Source organism: Balaenoptera physalus (genome assembly GCF_965194825.1).
Source record: "Balaenoptera physalus genome assembly, chromosome: 7".
Lineage (NCBI taxonomy): Eukaryota > Metazoa > Chordata > Mammalia > Artiodactyla > Balaenopteridae > Balaenoptera > Balaenoptera physalus.
In genome coordinates this window covers 83728313-83752904 of record NC_138886.1, presented here as the reverse complement: position 1 = coordinate 83752904, position 24592 = coordinate 83728313, and the positions used below count along the sequence as shown (strand labels likewise).

Here is a 24592-nt window from a genome sequence, read left to right as displayed (position 1 = left end):
AGAGAGTCCCGTTGTCGTGGAGCTAACCACGCATGCATTTATTAAATATCTCTTTTGTGCAGGGAGTTTATGGCCTATTTTTCTCATTTAATTGTTGCCATAGCCATTTGAAGTAAACATTGCCAACCCCATTTTCCAAATGAAGAAACTGAGGCACAGAAAAAGCACATAACTAAGAGATGGGGATGGATCAGAACCCTGATGTGACTGCAAATATTCCATCCATTCGCCTATTTGCTCCATCCCTGCTTGTTGTCTGAATGCCTCTGCACAGCCAGAGAAAGCCCGTCCATGTGCTTGGCTCACGATGGGATCCAGGGTGGATGAACTGCAAAGCAGAGTGCCTACCTTTCAGACTCAGATGCCTGGAAATCCCTGAGGAGGAAACTGGTCTCTCAAGTTCTCATATCTGAAAATATTTATAAATTCTTGGGAAGAGTTCTTATGTCTTCTCCCCTGCTTTCTTTCTGTATCTTTTGGGAGAACTCATGTTTGAGTATGGATGTCTGGGTTATGGTCTCTGAGAAACAAAAGACACTCGTACCCCACAGAGATATGAAACTATGCAGGTGCTGAATAATATCGAGTTCTAAAGAGCTGCAGTGTTAAGGGTTTTTGTTTTTTTTTTTTCCCCACAACATCTTGAAAGTATTTTCTCTGTGTCAACTACATATTCTAATCCGAAAAGAGAGATCTTGATATTTGGAATATACAATGTGCCTTTTTCCCTCAGCAAGGTGTACAATTAATTCCTTACGTTCTCGAATAAAATGGTGGAGCAGAGAGTGTCTCCAGGATCCCCAGAGATTCCAGGCACACAATAAGAATGTTTATCTTTTCATTTTCAGAAGCAATCACTGCACACCTCTACCTGCAGGAGAATGAGTAGCTGGGATTTCTTTCAATTATTTTCCCAAAGAGAGAGTAAATGAAGTCATCAAGCCATCTGGTCGACCTTCAGCAGTCATTTACTATATTCATTTATCATATCTATGAGTAAACTGTAATAACAAGAAAAGAGCTAGCCACAGGAATAAGAATCCTGGGAAAAGTTTAAGTGTTAAAAGGTTAAAATTTATAAAAGGAGGAAATGGGAAAAGGGAATATAGCTACCTCACGCTTGCCTCAGTCCGCTTGTGTTTACCCATCTCTCCTGTAGTACTGGCTCCTAGTTTGACTCCTCATATTGACAGGTGGTTTTCATACTTCCCCACTCTGGGGGAAGGGGTAAAGAGGGAATCATCTTCCTGGGGATTTCCCTCTCTCTCTAAAATCAGAGGCTGAGTATCTGCCCTGAATCATAGCACTTTAGACAGATAGCCTGGAATTCAAAATACTGCCAGGCTCCTAAATCTCTATCCCTCCCTCTCAATTCCCCATCATGGAGACCTAACTGGTTAATTAAAACCAAATATCTTCTTCAAATTAGAGCAGACACACAAAACCAATATAAGAGTTCATGGGAATTGGGGCAAATTTTTGCAGTAGAAGTGAGCTAGAGTAAAATCACTCCTTCCCAATGTCTCCCCATTTCCTCTGAAGATGTACATGCAGTGTCCATATCTTCAAAGGACACCTTATTTGTAGGCTATCAGGTAAGAAATGACCTGTCATCAGCTGGTGCCACAGTAACTTTGGATATGAATATGCATGCAGGAGGGACACCTCAGAGTCTACATTCTGTATACCATCATCTGGCTGCAACAGGTTCAGGGAACAAATTCCAACTCCCCACCTGCTGTTGGGGGGCCACCTTAATTGTCTTATCCCTTTGGATTGTCTTAGAGGATGCTTTTAAAACAGATTTTAAGAATCCTAATTGAGCTGTTAATTTTGGTCTTAGGCTTCCTTTCCAGAATGGCCCTTAGCGTATGGAATTTGGGTGGGAACTTTTTACGTTTGATTACTACACATATTAAGTTTTATAGCTGCCCAAATTTCTCCTTTCTTAGAGTGTGGGAAGAGAGGGCAATGGGAAGAAATTAGGACTGTAGTTGTGGTAGACATTTTAAGGCACAAAGCTTCTCTGGGCCATTCAAAACATAGAAGAGACTACTTAATTTACCTCTACACAAGGCTGACTCTAGTTCTGCAGTTTTGCAGGATAATAGGCTGTTTTCCCCAGATACCCAGAATTTTCCAGGATGTCAAGTAAGAGTTGCACATATTTTTTCATACTGTATCTGATTTCTACATATAAAGGAAAAAGAAAAGAAAATTAAATAATTAATTACTCTGATGGATAGATTCTGTGATATATTGCCCAAGTGCCCCTTTAATGAAAGAATTTTTACCCCAGCTTCTGGGTGTGCTTTCAGCAGATAGCCTTCGATAGTACTTTCAGGTCTCCTTCACCTGGAGAGAGCCCAAGTGCCCAAAGTTGCACCTCTTTCTGTGGAACGCAGCATGCTCATGGGGCAAAATAGTTGGGTGGCTAACAAGGGTACTACTCAATTTGTACCATTACCATATCAAGGATGGATGATAAGAAGTGACATACCATTACATTTGCCATAATCTATTGGTTAAAAGCACATCACAGGTTCTGCCCACATTACAGGATAAGAATATCGGAGCACCCTAGCGTCTTTCTCCCACATTGGGTGATCTAAAAGGTTGCCAGCTTAAAGTACCCAAAACAGGAAAGAGCTCTGTGGAAGTCCACAGTGCAGTGCAAACAGCACAGCTTTTTGGGCCATAGGGCCTGAGATACCCATGGTATTAGAGGAAAAGTGCTGGGAAGAAAGGCCACGTGGAGTTTATTAATACTTTGGGTGTCATAGTTTCATGTAACACAATAAATAATAACACTTTATTACTGTGATATCTTGATTGATCATGTGATTTTTCTGGTTCACTTTTCTACAAATTCATCAAAACTTAGCAACCTCATTTTCAATGACATAATTGAAAGCAATGTCAGTTGCTCTTGGAAAGTGTAAGATCAAAAATAATTTTTAGAGGGATCTTTCTGCTGATGCAACCATTACTGGAGTTGGTAAGAGTATATTACAGTCTGTGATAACATTGGGACAAATTTCTGATAAATTATTTCAAAATAAGATTTCAGTACTTCTAGAGCATGATTCTAAATCCTTTTCTAAAAGGATTTAACTCTTTATACAGATCATTTTTGTTTAAGTCTGAGTTCAATTTTAAACATAAATTTATACAATGACATTTTAATGCTTCCTCTGAAATTTCGTGGAGCTTGTGCAAGAAACTAAAAGTGGCTTTGTGATTTGTATATAATTCAAAATGTCTGTTATGTCATCTATCGCTGGATCTTCAATGACAAGAAAACATTGGTTTTCAGATTGCCTTTCTTGTTATCAACTGGTTCATTGGAAAGTTCATATGAAACTACAGCTCTTTTCCATTGGAAGCAACAATTTGAAATTTGATTTCTATTTCTAGATGTATAGATCTTTGCTTTCTAATCTTGCAACAGATTTCAAAACCAGAGATTCTAAACTCTCTGAAGAATTCTAGCAATTCCCTGCTACGCATTATGTCCTTGTTTATGCTTTCTAAAGAGTTCTGGTTCCAATATCGATATGTGTGTATGGAAGTAGAGGGCAGTTCCCCCACATATCCAAGCAATTCTCAGATACCAGCTGGGTGTCCTACAATTCAACTCAATTCTGACACTATCTGTCCAAAGATAGTGTCAGATTCCACAGGTTAAGGGTTCAGTCCTACAAGACTGCTCCCCCTCCTCTTGACACACACACGCATACACACACACACACTTCAGATGCCAATTCCAGGTTATCACCTGTGCTTCTGACCCACTGGCTATAGACCAGAGGTTCCAATGACCCTCCCCCCACCTTGGTTTTGGTTAATTTGCTAGAGCAGCTCATCTAACTCAGAGAAACCTTCTACTTACTAGATCACTGGTTTATTATAAAAGGATATAACTCAGGAACAGTCAGATGGAAGAGATGCATAGGTCTAGGTACGGGGAAAGGGCACTGAACTTACACGCCCTCTCCTGGTAAGCCACTCTCCCCAAATCTCCAGGTGTTCACTAACCAAGAAGCTCTCCAAACCCCATCCTTTTGGGGTTTATGGAGACTTCATTACATAGGCATGATTAATTAAACCATTGGCCATTGGCGATTGATTCAACTTCTAGCCCCTCTCTCCTCCAGGGAGGTCAGGAGAGACTGAAAGTTTCAACTTTCTAATCATAGGATTGGTTCTCCTGGCAACTAGTTGCTTTCCAAAAGTCACCTCATTAACATAACAAAAGACACCTTTGTAACTCTCAGCACTTAGGAAATTCCAAGGGTTTTAGGAGCTCTGTGCCAGAAATGGGAATGAAGACCAAATATGTATTTCTTATTATAATTCACAGTACCACACTTTTCTTTTGTAATAATTTACTGAAATGTTTGCTGGCTGAGCACAGGTAGTTCTTATCTTGGTCCTCAGGCTGAAGAGTTAATATTGGTGCAGATGCCACAGGGATGGATGGGAAGGCTGGCCTCTCACCACAGGTCCCAGCATTAAACTCATGAGGTTTCTCCCCTTTCTTCCAGGGCAGTGGCTGCCACCACTGCTGCTTCTGTTGCTGCTGCTACCATCCCAGTCCAGAATACTTCTGGGCTCTTCAGGGCCCTGACCTGCCCCAAGTATGCTTGTGTGCACCAGGTAGCCAGGCCAACTGCTTGGCATGCATGCTGAACACTGCCCACTGTGCCTGTGGATCTGACCCCAGGTGTGTGTGCGCTGTTCCCTGGTTATCTCCCCTGCACACACCCATGCCCTGTTGTTCCATTGGACTTCACCAACAAGGCATAAGTTCAAAGATAAAATCATTATGAATTTCAAGATGGTATCCACAGAGCATTAAACCAAGCATGCAGCCCCTTAGGAAAGTGGAGTCCTGTGAGACTACACTGGTTACATGATCATGTCCTGCTGGCAGAAGTCGCTCAAAAAGTGAGTGTCACTGGATGTCTTCCATGCTGCTGGCTGCAAAACTGTCATAGGAGCAAGCAGGGAAGAACACACAGAACCAAGAAAAGAAGTGCCTTCTTTTTTCCACGTCCAACCAGGGTACCTCTACTAACAAAGCTTAATACCATGCCAGATGGCAATGAGAAAATGGGGTCCAGCTCCAGCATCACAATGCAAGATAGAGAATGGATTTAGAGGAAAAAAGAATTGACCTAAGTCACTTTGGAAAAGAGTGAAGTTTGGAAGGCTAAAGGCAAAAAGAACTGCACGTAAGCATTGAGTTCTAGTTGATAGTTTGGTTTCATGAGGGTTTGGGTTAACAATTCTGAAACCATTAGGCATGTATACTTGGGTTGAGCATTTAAGTAGATGGTGGGAGCCAGGTTTCCACCTGGCTGGAGTGGGAGGTTATGAATAAGCAAGGAAATGAGGCTAGAATGTTCCATGTGGTAATAGATTAGAATTGGAGACATCACTATCAACCCATGTTTGGCTCAATATAGATTTACCTGGTTACATATAGAAATATTTATACGTACGAATGTATACACTGGTTAGTATGCAACAAGTATACCTAGAAGCCAGATCTTGGTTTTTAATACTGTTCTCCAATAAAAGGAACCAGGGCTTATTGAAGAAATGGCTTATACTAGGACTGAGGCAGGAAATATACAAAATGAGCCTGGAGTATCCATGGTGCCAAAAATAAGAAAATGCTAAAAATCAAAAACAAAACAGAAAAATACACAGTAATGGGGAATCCCACAGTAAAGCAAAGGAATCCAGATGCCAACTAAAAGAGTTCCAAATGGCCAGAGCTGAAATAATTTGAGCTATAAAATAAATAATGGAGTATTGAATTATTGCTCAAAGTACAAAATAAATTTCTATGAGTCCATACTGATATAAATAAATGATTAAATAAATTAATAAGTGGGAGAAAATAGACAAATCTTCCATGCCAAAGAATTCTGAATAATTAATGTAGCTTCTCCTCCACCCTCAAAGTGGTACAACATGGAAAAAGAAAAAAAAAAAGAGTAACTTTACAATGGAGACCCTGACAAACATCATCACAAGCCAGATGACCAGAGTTAGCATTAACACTGACAGCTCATACTAATAGCATATACTCTCAAATGATGTGATCAGAATGGCCCATAGTTCTGCGACCTTCTTGCCCAAAGCATATTACTCCATGATAAAAACCTCAGACAAATCCCAACTGAAGAATATTCTATATGATAACTGACCTCAAAACTGTCAAAATCAACTAACACAAAGAACATCCAAGAAACTGTCATAAGCAAGAGAAGCCTAAGGAGATTTGACTACTAACTGTAATATGGGTTCCTAGATGGGATCCTGGGACAGAAAAGAACATTAGGGAAAAACTGGGGAAATCTGAATGAAGAATGGACTTTAGTTAATAATAATGTATCAATATTGTTTCCTTAATTGTGACAAATGTACTATACAAATGTAGGATGTTAGTAATAGGGAGAACTGGGTGAGGGATATATAGGAATTCTCTGTACTATCTTCACAATTATTCTGTAAAACTAAAACTGCTCTAAAATAACAGTTTATTTTAAAAAGAATGGATCTGAAGCTGAGAGACTGAAACTTGATAAGCACACAACATGTTAAGTCCTTCAGAGAGTATTCACCCCTGAAAGAGGCACTAAACTACCAAATAGACAAAATGCTTTGGTCCACTAACCTCAGCCAGCCTCTGTCATCAGCCATCACAGTAAAGGTACAAAGGCGCATGCATGAAATGGATGCAGGGGCCAGGGATGAAGGCCCCACATGGGTCACCAGCATGTACTCCAACATACCAAGGCTTATCTAGCTATGTCCATTGCTGAATGTCCAACCTGCCCATTATGGGGGCCAGTGATGAACCTTGATGTTGGCACCATCTCTCAACAAGGCAAAATGGCCACTTGGTGTCAAGTTGTCAAGTCAGCTACATTGGACCTCTTTCATATTCTCAATGCTTCCTTTTCTTCTTGTCCACAAGTATTCATCCCAAGGGCACTCATTAATAAACATCTTACATGCTGATCTCCAGCCAGGCATCTGCATCCCAAGGAGCCTAACCTGTGACAAGTGTCCACTCAGTGTCAAGATCTATGCTGGGTGACTAACATTTGTCATCTCCACTATTCTTCACAACACCCTGTGAGATGTTTTGAATGGTGTCTACCTTTAAGAGTTTGGGCAGGGAGCCTCAGAGGTTAATGAACTTGCCCAGGGTTCTATCACTTTTAGGTCAAGAGCCACTCCAAAGGCCATGTCTGGGAAGTCCACCATGGTAGCTACACCTATTGTAAGAAAAAAGAAAAAGACACTAATGATCATTTCCTCCCATAGACCAGACATTTTGCTAGACCCTTGTACCTACACAACATTCAATTTCACAGCAACCCAATTAAAGTAGAGAGTGTTGTTCCCATTTTAAACATCGATAAAGGCAAGGCTAAGGGACTTTCACTAGATAAGAGGCAAAGTTAGTTGTGGAACCCAAGCCTGTCTGATTCTAAAGGTGGCACATTCTCCTCTAGGTCAAGCTGCTTACTCTAAGATGGAGAGCCACCCAGAGAGAGCACGAGAGACTGGAAACCCTGAGACACGTATTTACCTAGAAACAGCCCAAACTAGGCAGTATTCATTGACTTATCAACCATAAAGAAGGGTATCTTCTTTCTCAGACTGAGCTTTAGAAATTTTTCCAAAGGGGTCTTCCACCAGCCTTCTAAACCCTGTGGTTACCTATAATAAGGTACTTACATAATTTTTGATCCAAAGCATGATACTTGAGAGTATCAGGGGACAATAGGAGAAAAACAGATGGCCATGGGAAAACAGAAAGGAATGCTCCCCCTACTACTGGGAAAAAAAATGTTCTATGTTTCTTATGTGTCATTCTTAGTTCATACTTAGTGCCTCAAATCAAATCACACTATAAGTTGAGTTTTAGGAGAGAGTGCTTCAGAGTGACTCACTGAATGGCCCTGCCTTTAATGCATTGTTTTCCCCTGCAAATTCAACCACAATCTTGGCCTCTTAATCACCCAGCCACTCGAGTTCCATTCTGATATAAACACTGTGCATTTCCGATTTGTGGAATTGTTTTCCTTTAATTAAATGAAGGGGGAAGGTGTAGTTATTTTCAACTCTCTGCACAAATTACTACCCAGTAGAAACAGAATCATGTATTGTAAGTAGTACTTATTCTATTTATTGTGCCGTCTATTGATGTGTGTTGGACTTGTTCTATTTTGGAGGCACTGCCATGGTAACTGGGCTCCTGACAAAGGCCTGTGTCAGAGCTGAACTTGAACATGCAGAACTTCAGATAAGTGGTGAAATAAAAAACCAACCTCGGCAGGCTCAAAAATAACAATTTGAAGGATCATGTTTTGCTCCTGGGTGTTTTTATCCATAAAGTTGGGAAGTTCTGAGAGGCAGATCATGGGATTTACTGGACATCAAACTGGTCCTGAGTGAAAGGGTGGAAGAAAGACTATTTTCTCAGTCTCTTAGCCCCCTTATCAATATCTGTGGCTCTGCCTTTGGGTCAGGCTCACAGCTTTAGGCAGAAAGTACAAGCTGGTGTTCAGCCTTCAGAGATCCAGGGTGGATTTAGAGGATTGGCCTTGACTCCACAGCCCTGAGCTGTGGCCCTGGCTCTGCCCTTAACAAGCTCAGGGGCTTCCCCAAACTAGGATTTTGTTCCCACCTATGCACTTGGATGTCCTTGGAAGACTCGGGAGCTCTAATATCAAGTTTCTCCTGAATCTGGTGCAGGGGGAGATGGGGAGGAATCTGCCTGATTCTCCCTTCTCTGTAGAACCAGAAGATTTCAGTGTTCCTGCGGGGAGTGGGCATCTAAACCATGCTGACTTTCTACAGCCCAGGTCTGTAGGGACTAAGGACACCAGAAGGAAGTCCACATGAACAAAACTCCTTTCCCTGGAGGATTTTCCTTTGGATTTTGCATAGAAATAGCAGTCTTGTCACTTTCACACAATTTCTCACTCTGGAGAGCCACTGAAAAGTACAAGCAGTGACCAGGTCCAGATCTTCCTTCCTCATCTCTCCCCCATACTCCTTCCTTTACTTAGAACCCCTCAGCCTATCAGCTCAGGCTCTGTTTAGCTCCTGAGTTGGGCCCAGGAGTAGAAAGGAGCTCATGTGCCTAGGGTTGGCTAGGAGCCACTCCATGGAACTCATCCTGGGATTCAAAGCTAGTGTGAGAATTGTCTTTCTTCTCCTTTTCCACTAGTTTTAGTCACTGCTCATGGTTTCATGAGCTAAATTATTCAGGCTTGAGTTCAGTCTAGAAGCAAGATGATCACCATCTTTCAGGAGCCTGCTCAGAAGGACTGAAAATAGATGCCTGACAAGTCTCTCTCTGGGAAGCCATGGGTCCCAGAGGGAGGGCTAATGGAAAGGGTACCATCTGTGCAAATTTCCTGACCCCAGGGAGAGCGAATCAGGACACAGACGGGCAAAGGAGGGAAAATGGAAGGGTTTCCCTGTTTATTAGAGAAACAGCCTCTTACTTGGCTGACATAAAATTTGTAAGATTATCTAGGAATCCCAGCTTCTCAAGTTAGCCATCATTTCCTACTCCAACATTTGAGAGGTGGTTGTACCCTTAGCACTGAAGGGCAGGCTTAGGGCCCCATCCTGTTCTCTCACTCAGCGGTCCTGCAACAAAGCACTCGCTGTCCCACCTCCTGATCCTTGGTGACCCCTGCCCCCCAAAGCATCTCAGTCCTTGGCGCTCCCATTGGCCCTCCCTTATCTCCAAGCTTTAACCAGAAGGCTGGACCCTCTCGAGGGTTTCTCTTGGGCCAGAAATAGCAGATGTGTGCCTGGATTTAGAGCAGACCCAGCTCTCCTCAACTCTCTCACCCTTTGAGTTTTCTTTTATTGATAATGGAAATGCCACATTGCTCTCGATCCTACCTCTGTTTCTCTTCCCCCAAACATCACTCTCCCATAAACAACAGAAACAACTGTTTTTCCACTCCACAGTCTTCTCTCTTGTGATCCTGGGTATTTCCAGTTAGGGGAGTCAGCTATCATGCTAGCTCCCACCTTCATCCCTCATTTAATCAATTCTTCCTCCAGTTTGTCAAATGTTTCCCTTGCTATGGGGGAGGGTGGAGCAGAGTTGGGGATCCTGGAGGCATTGGGACAACAAGTGTGGAAGTCCTTTTAGATTAAAAAGCAAACTAAGATGTCCAGTGATGGTAATCTTTTGACTTTTCCTACAGGGCAGAGTTCACAATTTGGGGGAAAGAAAAAGAAAAGGAGTGCTGATTATCCACATCTGGGGTGAATATGTGTAAAGGTGAGAGAGGGCAGGGAGGAAGTAGGGGACTGGAGAAGTTCCTAATAAACCACAGGAAGACCAAGCTAGGGCTTTGTATTTTTAGGGGTGACAGAACACTTCCAGCCTGTTACGGCTTGAGATGTTAATTATAGGACCTGTGGATATCAGCAGAGATCTTTTAAAAGAATAACTTAAGTGCCTAAAATCCCCCCAAGAATACAGAACCCGTTTTAGAAATGGCCTTCAAAGACAACAAAAGCCAAATGCGCAAATGCCTTCTACGCAGGGTGGTGCTGGGCAACCAGATCGCTTTCCAGCCTCCCCCCATACACTGTTGCTAGGAAACCGAAGGACTATACTTCCATCATCTCCATACTTGCTGGGAGATTGAGTAATTGGTCTCTGGATGTGCGTTTGCTGCTTCCCAAAATATCTCTTTAAAAAGACGTGAGAAGGATGCGGAGCCAGTCGGTAGGATGGTGGAGGGCGGACTGTGTCCCCAGAGGGCAGTGGGTTCCCAAAGCCAGGACTGAAGCGGAGTGGGGGGGAGGGGAGGACCCACGTTGGGGATAGAAATGGGGAGCTGTTTACAGGTTTCCCAGATTCTTTCCTATCATCAGCTTTCTTATTTAAGACTGATCTCCTAAGCGGAATCTGGAAATTGGTAGAGACAACTAAAATCTGGAGAGTAATGTGGTTTGCTTTTCATTCTTACTATTGACACAGCAAGGCTAGGAAAAATATTTTATTTTGTAGATACTTAAAATATAAATGAACATCCTTTATAGTGCTTGATTATAGTTGTTGAACCTCATTTGTGGGGCGGGGGAGGGGGGGTAAGAAATAAGCATGCTGTGGACACACACCCATGCCTACATGCACACAGGCCTCTGTGAGGAAAATGCCTGCTTCATCTACAGGGAGCCGAAGAAATAGAACATTAGGTCCACAGCTGAGGGTCTCTGGAAGTTAGGAAACCCAGTGATGAGACTTAGCACTGCTCCTAACAGCTACATGACCGTCCGTGACCCTTCTGTGCCTCAGTTTCCTTATCTGTAACCCAACAGGGTTGAGCTAGTCCATCCCCAAAGTACACTCCAAATCTCCAACTTTATTGGAGTCTACATCTAGTCCCACCTTCTCCCCAGAGCCAGGGGACAATGTCATATCATTTCTTTGTGGAGGTTTTCAATTCTTTCCTGTTAATTATCTGATTGATTTCTGCATTTTGTATTTTTTCCAATATCTATTCAAATTACTTGTTGCTGGAAGTCCTGAAGAGTAGATTTGCAAGTGAAGTGACTTCCTTTTAAATTTTATTATTTTCCGTTTTGTTACACTTTTCATACAATACATAATGTGTTCAAAAATCCACTTTTAATAGTATCACTTTTTTTTTTAACCAAAGGAAGAGGATGGAAGGAGGCAGGGGGTTCAGGATATATTGACATTATATCCTGATCTTATAAACAAGAACTAATAATCTGGGGAGTTTTCCTTAAACTCACTGGCTGTATGATTAAGTGTTCTAAAATTCTATACCGAATTAGAAAACTCACTTTCTAGTTCTGACTCTATCTTCAACTCCTGGGACCATGACCAGACCCTTCTCTGTAAAATGAGGAAAAAGCCCGTGCTCCAATCCTCATAGGAATGTTAGGAAACAAAATGCCATAATATATGTAAATGCCCTTTGGAACGTAGAAAGGGTGCACAGAATGTTCTGCATTCTTTTCACTGTGTGCCTGGGAAATTTATTCATTTATTCAGCAGGCATTTTCTGAGATGCTGCTGCCACCAGGCCCTTGTTAGGTATTGATTCACATGGCACATACCCATGGTCAGTGTCTTCCATCGTCTGTCCTGGCCCACAGTTCTGGGGAGAGGGAGCTTCGATTACTACAGATAACTGAATTCTCAACACCTGCACCGTCTGAGTACTAGACCTTCTCCCAGGCTGAACCTTTGCCCAGTATGAAAAATGCTCTTAAATCACTCCCACGAGTGTCTGTCTTACTGTGTTCTCGAACACGCCCAGTGACACAAACCTCAGACACTTTATTTCCTGTGTTAATGAGTGCCAGTGCCTAATCATTGTACAAGCAGATGCTCCTCAGCAAAAACAAATAAAATTAAGCCTGTCTTTAGGTTAGCAAACACCTCCCACCCTGGGCTGAGCAGGCAATTAAGCAATGCTTTTCACCTTTTTTTCTCATCAGAGACGACAAAGCTCTCTGTCCCCTGGAACACCCAAGCCTCCTTATTTTCCTTGTTTTTGAAAGCATCCTGGAGGTTTTGGATGGACCTCGGATATAAGGGCTGTGAGGAGCATTAGTTGTCTTGACATCACTGAGAACTTATTTTATCAGTGGAGAGGAGGAGACAAACCTTACTTTTAATCTTTCTGATCCCGTTAAAAGTTAATTCCTCCTTGTGCCAAGAATGAGCTGAAGCCTGGAGGACAAGGGAGGGAAAATGGGACTCGTGGGCTGGACATTAGCTTTACCAGGCAGAGCTGGGTTCCTTCTTTTGTCCTGGGTATTTGGCAAATGTTCCAGAGTTTTCTGTAGGGGGATGGACATGGGAGGAAGAGCACAAGGAAGTCGTAAAGGGATGCCAAGTAATAATGAATAAGAGTTATTCTGTGTACTCCCAGGAGCTCTGAGCCCATGGGAGGCAGATGTTGTTTCAGCACCAGGAAGCGCTTGCTAAGGAAGCTTTGTAAAATGCAAAATGGCCTGGCGGTGGGGGGAGGCTGGGGGGTTCTTCAAATAAATTCCCTTTCACTAGGAATGGACCCCCTGGCAAGGGTGTCTACAGGATTGCCCTCTGTGGCCCCTCCAGCCCTGTGAATCTGTGATGCTGTAGGAGCTCCAGGAGAACCATTCTGATCTATAATCAGCCCTCTACCCTAAAGCCAGAAAGGCCACTGATGGTCTCCAGAAAGTTTTGTCCCCAAACTAAGAAAGCATTGAATAACTTTGCAAAGTGCTGCTTAAAGTCCACTCTAGAAAAGTCCCCAGGTCCAGCTGAATTGAACAAAAATAACTGTCATCCTAAAGATGCCACAATTCTTTTTATGCTTTTCCATTTGGCCTCATTGCCTGATTTCCAGCAAGCATGGAAGGAGGTCCTCTCTGAGGGACCCTTAATCTCTTACTTTTGAAGATATGGATTCTATTTGAAAGGGAAATGGCTTAGTTGTCCAACTGAAAATAAAAACCTAGCCATTTTTATTTTCATTCATGGTAGCCTTGCCTCTTCTGGAAGCTTGTCTGGGGTCCCCAAACTAAGTCAAGAAGAAAAATCACTCTCCTTTCATGTGGGAAAATTTGAAGTCATTTACACTAATAACTTACTTTATGGTTTCAAAACATGGATTAGCTCACCTGAAGCTGGAGAAAAAGCCCATATTAGATAGTTCATAAATAAGATAAATTATCATTTATATTTATATTTCAATAGTTCTAAGGCTTAAGAAGGTTAAAATGGCTTGCCTAGGGTCACACCGCCTATTTCTAAGCATCAGTCTACTGTAACTACCTGCCTAGTTTCCTGACCTCTTACCTCAAGCTCCTTAACATTTGTTCATTCAGTCATTCATTCATTCCTCTGTTCACTCATTTGAAAATGATTGAGCACCACCTATGTGTCAAGAGTCAGCCTAGACAGTGAACCAAAGACACTGAAATCTCTGCCTGTGTAAAATTTACATTCTAATTGTAGGAAATGGCCAAGAAAAATTTTAATAAATAAAAATAATAATATTGTCACACAAACAGAGGTAAATGGCCAGATACTGCATATAGCACACCTGCTGGAGTGTCATGATTTGGGGGAAGACTCTTGGGGACAGAAACAGTAGCTCATAGCTGTGTTCCCAGTTGCCCATCACTCTCTGCGATTGCACACGACAATCCTGTAGGACTGAATTTAGGCTCCTGAAGAGGGATCCTGACCCTGGGGCTGTGGGACTTTTAAGTTGCATGATTAAGAGGTACTGGCCACTCCCCTGTAGTGGTCTCGTGCTAGCATTTAATAGCAATATGGCAGAACTTGAACTCCAATGTATCCAGCCAGCTCAGTTCTCATGGTCACAGGCTGGGCCCAAGACTTGTGGTTGCTCTGCTTGTTATAGCAAGCTAGCTGCAGGATGCCTTTCATCAGAATCCATGGTTGGAGAACCACCATGTTCTTCTGCCATAATGGGGAGCTGGAGCCCCAGCCTTTCAGTTGATCAGGACTGATTGATTGATTGACTGATTGATTGCTTTCAATACTGGGCCATAACGGGTTTCCATGGAGCTTGGCAGAAAACTTATTTTCTGAGAGAACGTGTAGTTAACTACTTAACTCCTTGGATACTGATGATTTGCTTTTTAAAACTATCTAGTGCTCCATCTAGCATTCTTGAAAGTTCTAGGCCCTTTTCGGTCTGGCCCATTCTCTGCTGAGTCAAGTCCTAGGGCTAGCACCAGGTGTTTCTATTTGGATGGTTGAAATTCTGGGGCTGAGCCTTACCATCCTCTAGAACAATAATTCTCTACCTTAGCTACACATTAGAAACATCTAGAGGATTTGCACACACACACACACACACATACACACACACACACTCACAAGGCAGCCTATGTCTTGTCCAACGCAGACTAATAGAAATAGGGTGAGGCTTTGGCTTCTACATTTTTCCAAGTTCTCCAAGTGATTCTGCTCCACAACAAGAACTGTTCTTGCCAGAAAAATAGGACTATGTGAAGAGAATCCTCATCTAAATGCAGGAAGAAAGCTTTGAGGTTTCCAGGGAAGATGGAAGACGGAACAAGTACACAAGGCTTCCAACTTGTTCACATACACATGCTCAGTGAAATATAACAAAATGGGAAAAGAAACAGAAAAATCTCCAGAAGCCAAAGGAAACTAAAAGCCAAATTAAGGCCTCCTGACTCATCTTGAGAGTAGATAGTCATCATACCTAGTGGATCGAGTGTGAGGAGGTGGTGGCCCTTGGGGGGAGGCTGCAGTGTGTCGGAGGACATCTGTCCTAGAGGCAAGGCTCTCAGCTCTGGCACCAGAGCCACTGGATTGTGATGGACAGTAAATGCAAAGCCCTTCTCGTATTTCCTGGGTATCAATGAACCTTGAGATACAAAGGATACCCTAGGAAGGGGAGGCACACCCAGTAATTGCTGAAATTGGTTTTGCCCCTGCAGGATGTGGACTTGAGTCAAATATGGCCTGATTTAAAAGAAATGAAGAAAGCGGCATTTCCCACGCATAGGCTGGTATCTACAAATCCATACATACCTGCTACAGGAGAAGAGGCTGTAGTTGTCCATAGGGAGGTTGTTATAGCATCTGTGTGACTTTAAAATCAGTGTATACAATGTGATGTGTATGTACAAATATAGCCTATACACTAGAAGTGATTAGATATCATGACGTATCTAGTGATACACGGATGTACTATAGATGACATATGCAGTGCCCATGTGAGAAGTGATTTTAGTAGGTAATTGGCATTTAAAATAATGTTATCAATATCACATGGTTTGCTAATTAGCATAAGGGACATAGATTTTTGTATGTATGTGAAGTGACTGATCCTGAAGATTGAGTACTTGTTAGAATTATTGTACAAGTGTCATCATTCCTGCATGAAGGAGGCAGAAGAATCTGGCAAAGCCCAGCTCTCTAATGCCAGGAATGCAGCTCTCAGTGACCAGGGCTCCCTGGGTCTTCCGTTGTCCCTCCCTGTCACCTGAACAGAGGCCAGGGTGGTCCTGGCATTAGTACATCTTTGCATCTGTGACTTCCATGCAAAGTCAGGCAAGGGAAGTTTCTTGGCCTACATTGCAGGCTTGTAATAAGTCATTGCTTGTTGGATGAATTTGGTCTGAACCTGGCAATCCTTGTAAAGCAGCACCTGTAGATGGCAGGTGGGATGGGATGTTTAGCTCTCATATAGCTCTAACCATGGGAGCCTACTGAAGATCCTGACATTCGGGAAATGCAGATTCGCAGAGAGATAGTCTCACATCACTGAAAGCCTCAGAACCCACTGCTAAGCAGCTGCTTCCACTGTAGGCTCACTCTCCCCGAGGCTGATGAGTGGTGGGAAGAGGGAAAAGGAGCACTGGGTCTAGGAAAGCACCAAAGACCTTGCCAGATTTGGGCTTTGGCTTGGGACCAAATTCTTACCTCATCCCTAGTGACCGAAATCCCTACACTCCAGGTTTAACTTCCTAGAAACTCTCTAGTCTCCTGGAACCTTGAATCTTGGCATTAGCTCCCACTGATAAGCCCATTCCTACAGGGCTGGGATGTTGAATTGTTTTTACCAGTCTCCGAGGGGCCTGGAGCCCAGACTCTCAACACCATGCCACGTGGTGAGCCCAAACCCCAGCTGCAGGCTTCCGTGGGCCAGCCAGGTGCCTGCATTTCTGCCTATTGCCTGGAGTGGAACCCCCTGAGTTCCTCCCTTGGTTTCAGGATTAAATGGCTACCTTTCTGGCAAGTAGTAAACACTACATTTGCTGGTCAATTTCTTTTGACCTAACTTTTTGGCAAGTTCCTTAACTCTCAGTGCCTCAGTTTTCTCATCTGTAAACTGGGGATAATAATAGTACCTACCTCCCAGTGTTGACGTAAGAGCTGGGTGAGTTAACATACTGTAGAGGTTTAAATGGTGGCCTCCAAAAAGATATGTCCACGTAGTAATCCCTGGAACCTGGGAACGTGACCTGATAAGGCAAAAGAGTGAAGAAGAGCTTTTCCTGGATTATCCCCGGTGGGCCTTAAATGCAACCACACGTATCCTTACGAGACACACACACAGAGGAGAGGACACAGGAAGAAGAGGAGAAGGCAACGTGGCCGCTGAGGCAGATATTGGAGTGATGAGGCCACAAGCCAAGGAACATCTGGAGCCCCCAGAGGCTGGAACAGGTAAAGAACAGATCCTCCCTGAGGGTCTCCAGAGGGAGTGCGGCCCCACCGACACCTCAGTTTCAGACTTCTGGCCTTCAGAACTGTGAGAGAACACATTTCTGTTGCTTTAAGCCACTCAGTGTGTGGTAATTTGTTACAGCAAAAACACAACATACATAACACCCTGGCATGCAGTAAGCATTTGTTTTATTAGTCAATTTCTTCTAAAGGTAAGGATGCCTGTTTGAATGAGGTTGTTAATCACAATACCTCAGAAGTGTTGTTCCTAACCAAGCAATTAGGCATCCTCAGGGGTGAACTAAAAAAGTGTATTTGAGGGAGAAAATGAGACAGGGTCTACAAAACAGCAGGCAGGGCTCTGGAAAACTTGACTTCAGGTTTGGAATTTAACTGATTACTGATTATAAACACACAAATAATAAGAATATAAAAACGTTGTCTGGTAAAGGTGTGGATCTTTAATAATCCAAATAATCCACTGGCCAAGGCATCAGTGGTTTAACTTTTGTTCTTTAATCCTGTTTCTTTGAGTGGGATACACACTTCAATCCCACAGCAACAAACACATGTTCGTACTTGGATTTTTAGACGAGTTGTTTTCCCCCCTTACACAGCTTTGAATTCCCCAAGTCTCTGCTGAGTTTCAACTGGATTGTATTTTTTTTAACTCAAGGAAAATATACCTGAGCCAGTAAGAGGGGTTTTCATGGGCAAAGTTCCTGAGGAGTTTGATTTGAGGACAGTCTGCTGGCAAACTCTACACTCCTGAAGCCTCCATCAGGTATGCTGCCCAGAAGCCTTCTGTGCCTCTCAGAGGAGATGGAGGGGAAACGGTCAGACAGCGGGAAACACGGCTGTGACTCTGAGAAATGCAAATGTGGGAGGACTGTTCTGATGGCCAGGAAGAGACAGGCTGCCGGATCCCTGTGAAACCACCCTTCTTTTGTCCTCCTTCACCTTTTAGGAAACACTGGTTAACAGAGAGACCGAGAGGATGTGACATTTTCTATTTGGCTACTTCTGCTCCTGGGTCATCATGATTCTCAAAGCTGCCCCAACCCTAGGCCACGATTCACAACATTTCCTTTATGGTAGGTTTCTTAGGTCTGATCTGTTAGAAATCCTGGTGATTCCTGTGCTGTCTCACATGGTAGTCATGAGCTCCGTGTGGCTAATTAAATGTAAACTAATTGAAATTAAATCACATTTAAAATTCAGCTCTTAGTCCCACTGGCCGCAGGTCAAGTGCCTACTGGCCATATTGGACAGTGCAGATAAAACCTTTCTATCATTGTAGAAAGTTCTACTGGACAGTGAAGTTCTAGTTATCCAAGATAGAAGGTGAAAATGTCAGGTTATGGAGGGATCAGCCAGGGAACTTGTACTCTCGTTGCTTCAACTGATGAACACGGCAGGCACCTGCAGTGACCTTATCTAAAATACATACATATGGACGGACAGACAAAGAGCACACCATGCCTTGTGAAAATTCTAGTAATCATCATGTCACTTTTAGTGTCTCTTTTAGAGGATGTTATTTATTTTAAGACATCATTTTTATTAAATACACTGTAGTACAAGAGACTTTCCATGTCAGGTTGAGAGAAGCTGGTCACATGATTTACAAACAAAACTTTTTTTTTTTTTTTTAAACACTGATATTCTGGTGTCACTTTGAAATCAGCCAAGATGCAGTGGGTCTTAATAAAGTAATGGACCTCCAAACAGTTTGCAAAACAAGAACCAGTAAGTATCAGCACAGAGACGTCACATTAAAAGGAAAATAAAGCAAATGAAAAGGGAGTTTCAAATACCAGGTCACAATTAAAGGGGCAATATATCTTCAGAGAGATATTGAAATGTGTGTGTGGATACGGCCCGGATATATACAAACATCTCTCCATATACAGAAGCAAATGCAGAGACTGTCCACACCTCTAGGCAGATTTGTTAGTGATGGATAATGATTAATGAACGCAGGGAGCAATATTTCACCATAATTTGGTCATTTATCAAGGGATTATATATTCAAAATCCACATTTAATTCAAAGACCTTGTATTTAAACATTTCCAGTGTTTTTCTTTTTTTTTTTTTTTTTTTTTACATTTTTAAAGCAATAGGAAGATATACAACTTGCAAAATGTAGGCCTTTACATTTCATTTTCTACAAATTTTTTTTCCAGTTCAAACCTGTGGCAATTAGAAGCTTTAGTTATGCTTGCTCCAGCATGTTGGGCATTCGGCCAACCTTCACTCAGGATCATTTTCGTTAATGTACAGACCAAAGAAATAAAACAAACACAGACCTGGCCTAGAATGCATAGACTAAAAAAAATGACATCCCATGTTTTCCCATTGTGTCTCCTGAGACGTATGTTAAGATGGCAGAAGAGTTGCTTGGTTGCTCTTGTGAAATTCACAGTGTTTTGCCTGCAACACATATACACATATATATATATATTTTTTGCTTCGCTTTGTGTCTGTGATGAATGGAGCAAAGAAATATATATATAAATAAATAAATACATAAATAAAGGTAAAAGAAAAAAAGGAAATAAATACAAAAACTAAGGATATTCGAGAACCTTTGACTTATAGCAGCAGTGATTCATTCCAGCCCTGACAAACAAGAAAATACCCCTTCATATGGGACAATTCAACTCCCATATTTTGCTACAAATCCCTCCCACCACAAATTCTTTAGAATATCATCTGCTGTCTCAACCTCGGGGTCTCAGCATCCCACCATTACGAATTGTGAAGAAACTGCTTTAACTGCTCACTTAGCCATCTGAGTAGTTGGGTCACTGGCCATCCCCCTAGTGAGATTTTCTGTAGCAGTGATATAGGGCCAAACCGAAGCTTATCATTGGGAACAAAAGTCCTCAAATGGGAAAAAAAGAAAAGAAAGAGCAAGAGAATTGAGACTATGTGTGTCTGCAGTCATTTATTTAATTAGATACACAATTTAATGTTATTGGCATTGTAGAAGGTCCAATTTACAAAAGGGTGAGTTTAAAATAAAGAAGTCTATTCCTGACCAGGGGATCCTGTTGTCATGGCTCTTTGCAAAGGCCAGCATTTTACACTGCTGCCTCTTGCATTCCGCTAGGATGTGGGAATTCCTAAGAGTCACTCGCCTCGCAGTGGAGTCTTGGATTCTCACCTTTGGCCTTCAAGACACTGGGCTCCCAACACTCCAGTTCTCTTCTGGAATGCTTAGACTCTGAACACAAGTGTAAAGGGGTCACAGTGGGACAGGTGAGCATAATACAAATAAATGTGCAAAAGGATTTAAAAAAAAATCAGTTTTCCTTTTCTGGACCTTTATATAAGGAGATATATTTCCGACTGCATTTTCCTTTACAGGGAGCCAGAGGAAGGACTCAATGTAGTGGGATGGTTTTGATTTAGTTGTTTTGGGAAGCACATTATCTGAAATATGTCTTCCACCCATGCTGTATTGCAGAGAGTCGAAAAGTGTGATGGGGTCCTACCCACATGGAGAAAGGAAGCACGAACAGCAACATGACATTAAAAAAGTTTTGGTTATTTAGCAGGTTTTAAGCAAATTATTCATACTGCACCCTACTTATAATTATCTCTATTACTGTGTGCCTATAAATTTATACATAAGCTCACAAACACACTATGCATGTGTGTTTGTCTATGTATAAATCAAGTATTTATAACACACATATAAATACATGGAAATACCACAGGGAGGGCTGATGTGAACACATAATATGAATTCTGATATAGTCTTTTATAGCATAGTTCAAAATGTCTTCTAAATAAGTCTGGTTATGACATTGGTTCATTGTACAAGGATTTTGCTGAAGCTATGAGCATGATTATATGTCATGAGATCTCAGCTGCTTGCATCTCACATATTTCATTTTGCTCTTCTAACTTTATATCCTGCTTCATGAATTGGTTAGCGTGCTTTCTCTCCTGGACTGCTTGTGTATATATTAGGGTCTCTAGTGGACCAAATCATGAACTTCAGAGTCAGAGTACTTAGATTCAGTCCCAGAGTTGCCTGGAGAGTACTAGCATGCCATTTAACTTCTCCAACTCTCAATTTCCTCACCTCTAAAAAATGGGAATAATTTGCTGACATATGTGAAAAGTGTTTGGAAAACTATTAAACAATGTATAAATGGAAGCAACTGTCAGGATGAGTTCAGGCTAGAGAATTAGGTTTGTCACCACTCCCGTTGTAGTTTTTAACGAATTTGATGGCAGGCCCTATTCTGTGACCTTTACACTGCAGAATGAGGATGCCCCTTTTCTAAAAATTACAAGAGCATGAGAAGAGGGGATTGTGGAGGAACAGGGACGGAGACTTGAAGATAGTCTGTGGTTCATTCGGCTACTTTAAAAGCAATCTGGGATTCTTTCAATGCGAGACGTCTCTGTGATCAGTACATACTCTTGAGACAACAGAGGGAAAAAATGAATAATAATCAGCAATATAAATAACTATAAAACTTTGCACTTGCATAGAACCTTTCATTTCAAGACCTTGAGGGACTTGTCAGAAGGTAAAGATAAATTTTTTTTTTTTCTTTTTTCCTTCAGAGGAAAACACAACACTGGAAGGGGAAGGGAATGCTCCCATCCTCTCATCTGCTTTAAACAAATCCTTGCCCTAAAACTGCACAGCCCTCCTTGAATTTGATCCCTTAGAGTATTACCTCCTTTGCTCTCTGTTAAAATAAAACAAGTAACTTGCAGCTTCTTCCCCCAGAGCAGCTGGCCAGTCGCACAGAATAACAAACCTGTGTAGGTTTTCAGGTCATCACTGATGGAATCTAGAAAAGTTTTGTACAAATCTGCCTCTTCTTACTGCTTCACAGGGTGCCACAGTGTTTTAACAGTACCATGGGCCCTTAATAGGATATATATGTGCAGGTATATATCATGGAGATATGGCTTTCATTATATTATTATGTGTGTTCTGGAGGGTTTTTGGTCACCAACAAAGAGAACAATTCAACTCCCATGTCTCGTAGGCAGCGCAGAACCTGAAAGGACTATGTGGATCGCCTTGTCTAACCCCCTTCACTTGACACAGATGCTACTGGATTTCCTTTTGTTCTCTGTTAATGGACACTTTCGATTCTTTGAGAACTGGCTTTCAACGTCTAGAATGGAAAATAAGGTGCTTCAGTAACTAAGGGCACAAGCAAAACTTAAACAGAGCAATTGCACCTTCAGAAACAAATATGAAATAAAATGACTTAAGTTGAATTCAAATCACTCCCTTTCAATCTGGCTCGTGTTATAAAGATGTCGAGTTAGCAAAATTCCCCTCACAGAGGGTAGCAAGTTTTCTTGAGGAACAGAAAAATTTTTCTTCCTTGGTATAACTGATCACCCAGATAACTGTAAATTTCTATTTAAATTTACAACCTCTTTTCGCAAAACCCGTGGCTATGCCCAGAAGCACACCTCCAAAGCTTGGCCTGGGCACAGCGTCCCATGGGTATGCTGTGCCTAAGTTTTTATTTTTACTTTCTTTTAAAATGCAGTGAAAAAAACAAAACAGCATATTGACAATGGAGTACATTTAGAATGAAACCACTCTCCCAACCAGAGCCCAGAGCAAGGTCTCGGCCTTTGTACACTGAACATCAATGCCTGTGATACCCCCAGGGTGGGTGAGGTCTCCTGTCCCTTGGGGGTTGATTTTGCCCTTCCCACAGGGCCACAGTGGGTGCGACATGGTTGAGGATATCCAGGTTTCAGGGACCATATTTGTTAAAACCCATCGCCACCATACGACCCAGAGACATTTATACTCAGCTGATGAATTCCATTAGCTCCCCTAATTATATAAGTTATACCTTTTATGGATCTGCTCTACATATCTGGGGCACGACGTCTGGAGCGGTAGTTTCTGCACACAAGATATTTTTATCGACAAAGACCATGCACAATTTTGCTTGCACAGTTAAAAGGACGGGTGGGGTGGAGGCTAGGGGTTGGAAGGAATTGCTATCTGAAAAGTTCAATGTAAGAGAAACTTGCCTCCAAATTTAGAGCTTGTCCTATCTTTTCCAAGTCCTTGGCTTTCCCACCTGACCCTGAAATGATTGCTGGACAAGAATCCACCTACTTTCAACTGAACTTGACACAGGCTCAGTGGATAACACTTGGAAAAACAAACCAGTGCCATCACCGTGGCCTACAAAGACAAGACTGTCGGAACGTGTGACGTGCCATCTTGCCTCCCGGAAGCCATCTTTTCTCTGTACTACACTCTAGTGTTTCCAGTGATGGGAAAAGAATAGTCCATGGCACAGAGTTCAACAGTCTTTTTACTCCTCAGAAATGTCCTCGGGGGAAGGTGCCGAATACATTCTTCCCAGCTAACAGTCGCTGGGTTTTCTTAAGTTGGGACTGACGCCAGCCGATCCCAATGGTTGTCTTTGTTCTTCCCATACTGCGGTTTATAATAAATCTTCTTTCTCTCTGGTTTTAATCTCCCATAGATAAAGGTTTCCCAGATTGAACACAAGTTTTCCTTTTTCATACACAGGCTTAAGCCATCCCAAACAATAAGAACAGTAATAATAATAAATAAATAGAAGTGAATCCATAGAAACTCTCGATGTCTGTACAGCAGAAGTGACAAAGTTTAAGTCAAATATTTGTTTTCCCTTTTTTTCATCCACATCAAAGGCAGGAATACAACAAGGCATTGTTAGTTGTGGTGGGCAAACCGGAGTGTCTGCTGATATAACAAATTAGGTTTGTTAAGGCCTTTGTCTATGCAGAGTTAATAGTAATGCAGAAGCCAGATTGATTAAAAAAGAAAGGGTGAGGATTGTGAAGCAGGGAAGACAAAAAACAAAGGAAAGAAAAACAAACCAAAAAAACTAGGGAATAAACCAAGGGAGATGGAAAGAGAGAAAGAGATAATGCCAAAAAGAAGTCCATACTGTGTCTACGGATGGAGAAGTACACATTGCTTCCCTCAGAAAGCTTCTCGGTGTCTTTGTAGTTAATACTGTCAGAGTGAAGAACAGCAGATTGATGGCATCCAGCGGCAGTTAAAAGAAGACGTTCATCCTCTCGGCCCAACTGAGGAGATGCTTTGGGAAGGATCGGTCTGGGGGAAAGGGCCCTAGCCTAGTATATCCAGGTAGACCGGAGATGCCTTGGCCAAGTTCTGAAGGAGGGTGTGGATGCCCTTGATGTTCTTCCTCATGTGGGGCTCTCGCTGCCAGCACCCCAGCATCAGCTCATAGACTTCCTGGGGGCATGTTCGAGGTCGCTGCAAGACTCGGCCTTGAGTGATGCATTCTATCAC

General features: G+C 42.3%; 1 protein-coding gene across 6 annotated transcripts in view; it reads right to left on the bottom strand.

Moving 5' to 3' along the window:
• Window positions 1-24592, bottom strand: part of NTRK2 (neurotrophic receptor tyrosine kinase 2) — a 411119-nt gene that overhangs the window by 11265 nt on the left and 375262 nt on the right. For all 6 annotated transcript variants that reach the window (XM_082469619.1, XM_082469620.1, XM_082469622.1 and 3 more), the window contains one exon: window positions 1-24592. This exon is cut by the window's left edge and continues 11265 nt beyond it. In XM_082469619.1, coding sequence (XP_082325745.1) covers window positions 24407-24592 — 186 coding nt within the window. In that variant the 3' untranslated portion in view covers window positions 1-24406.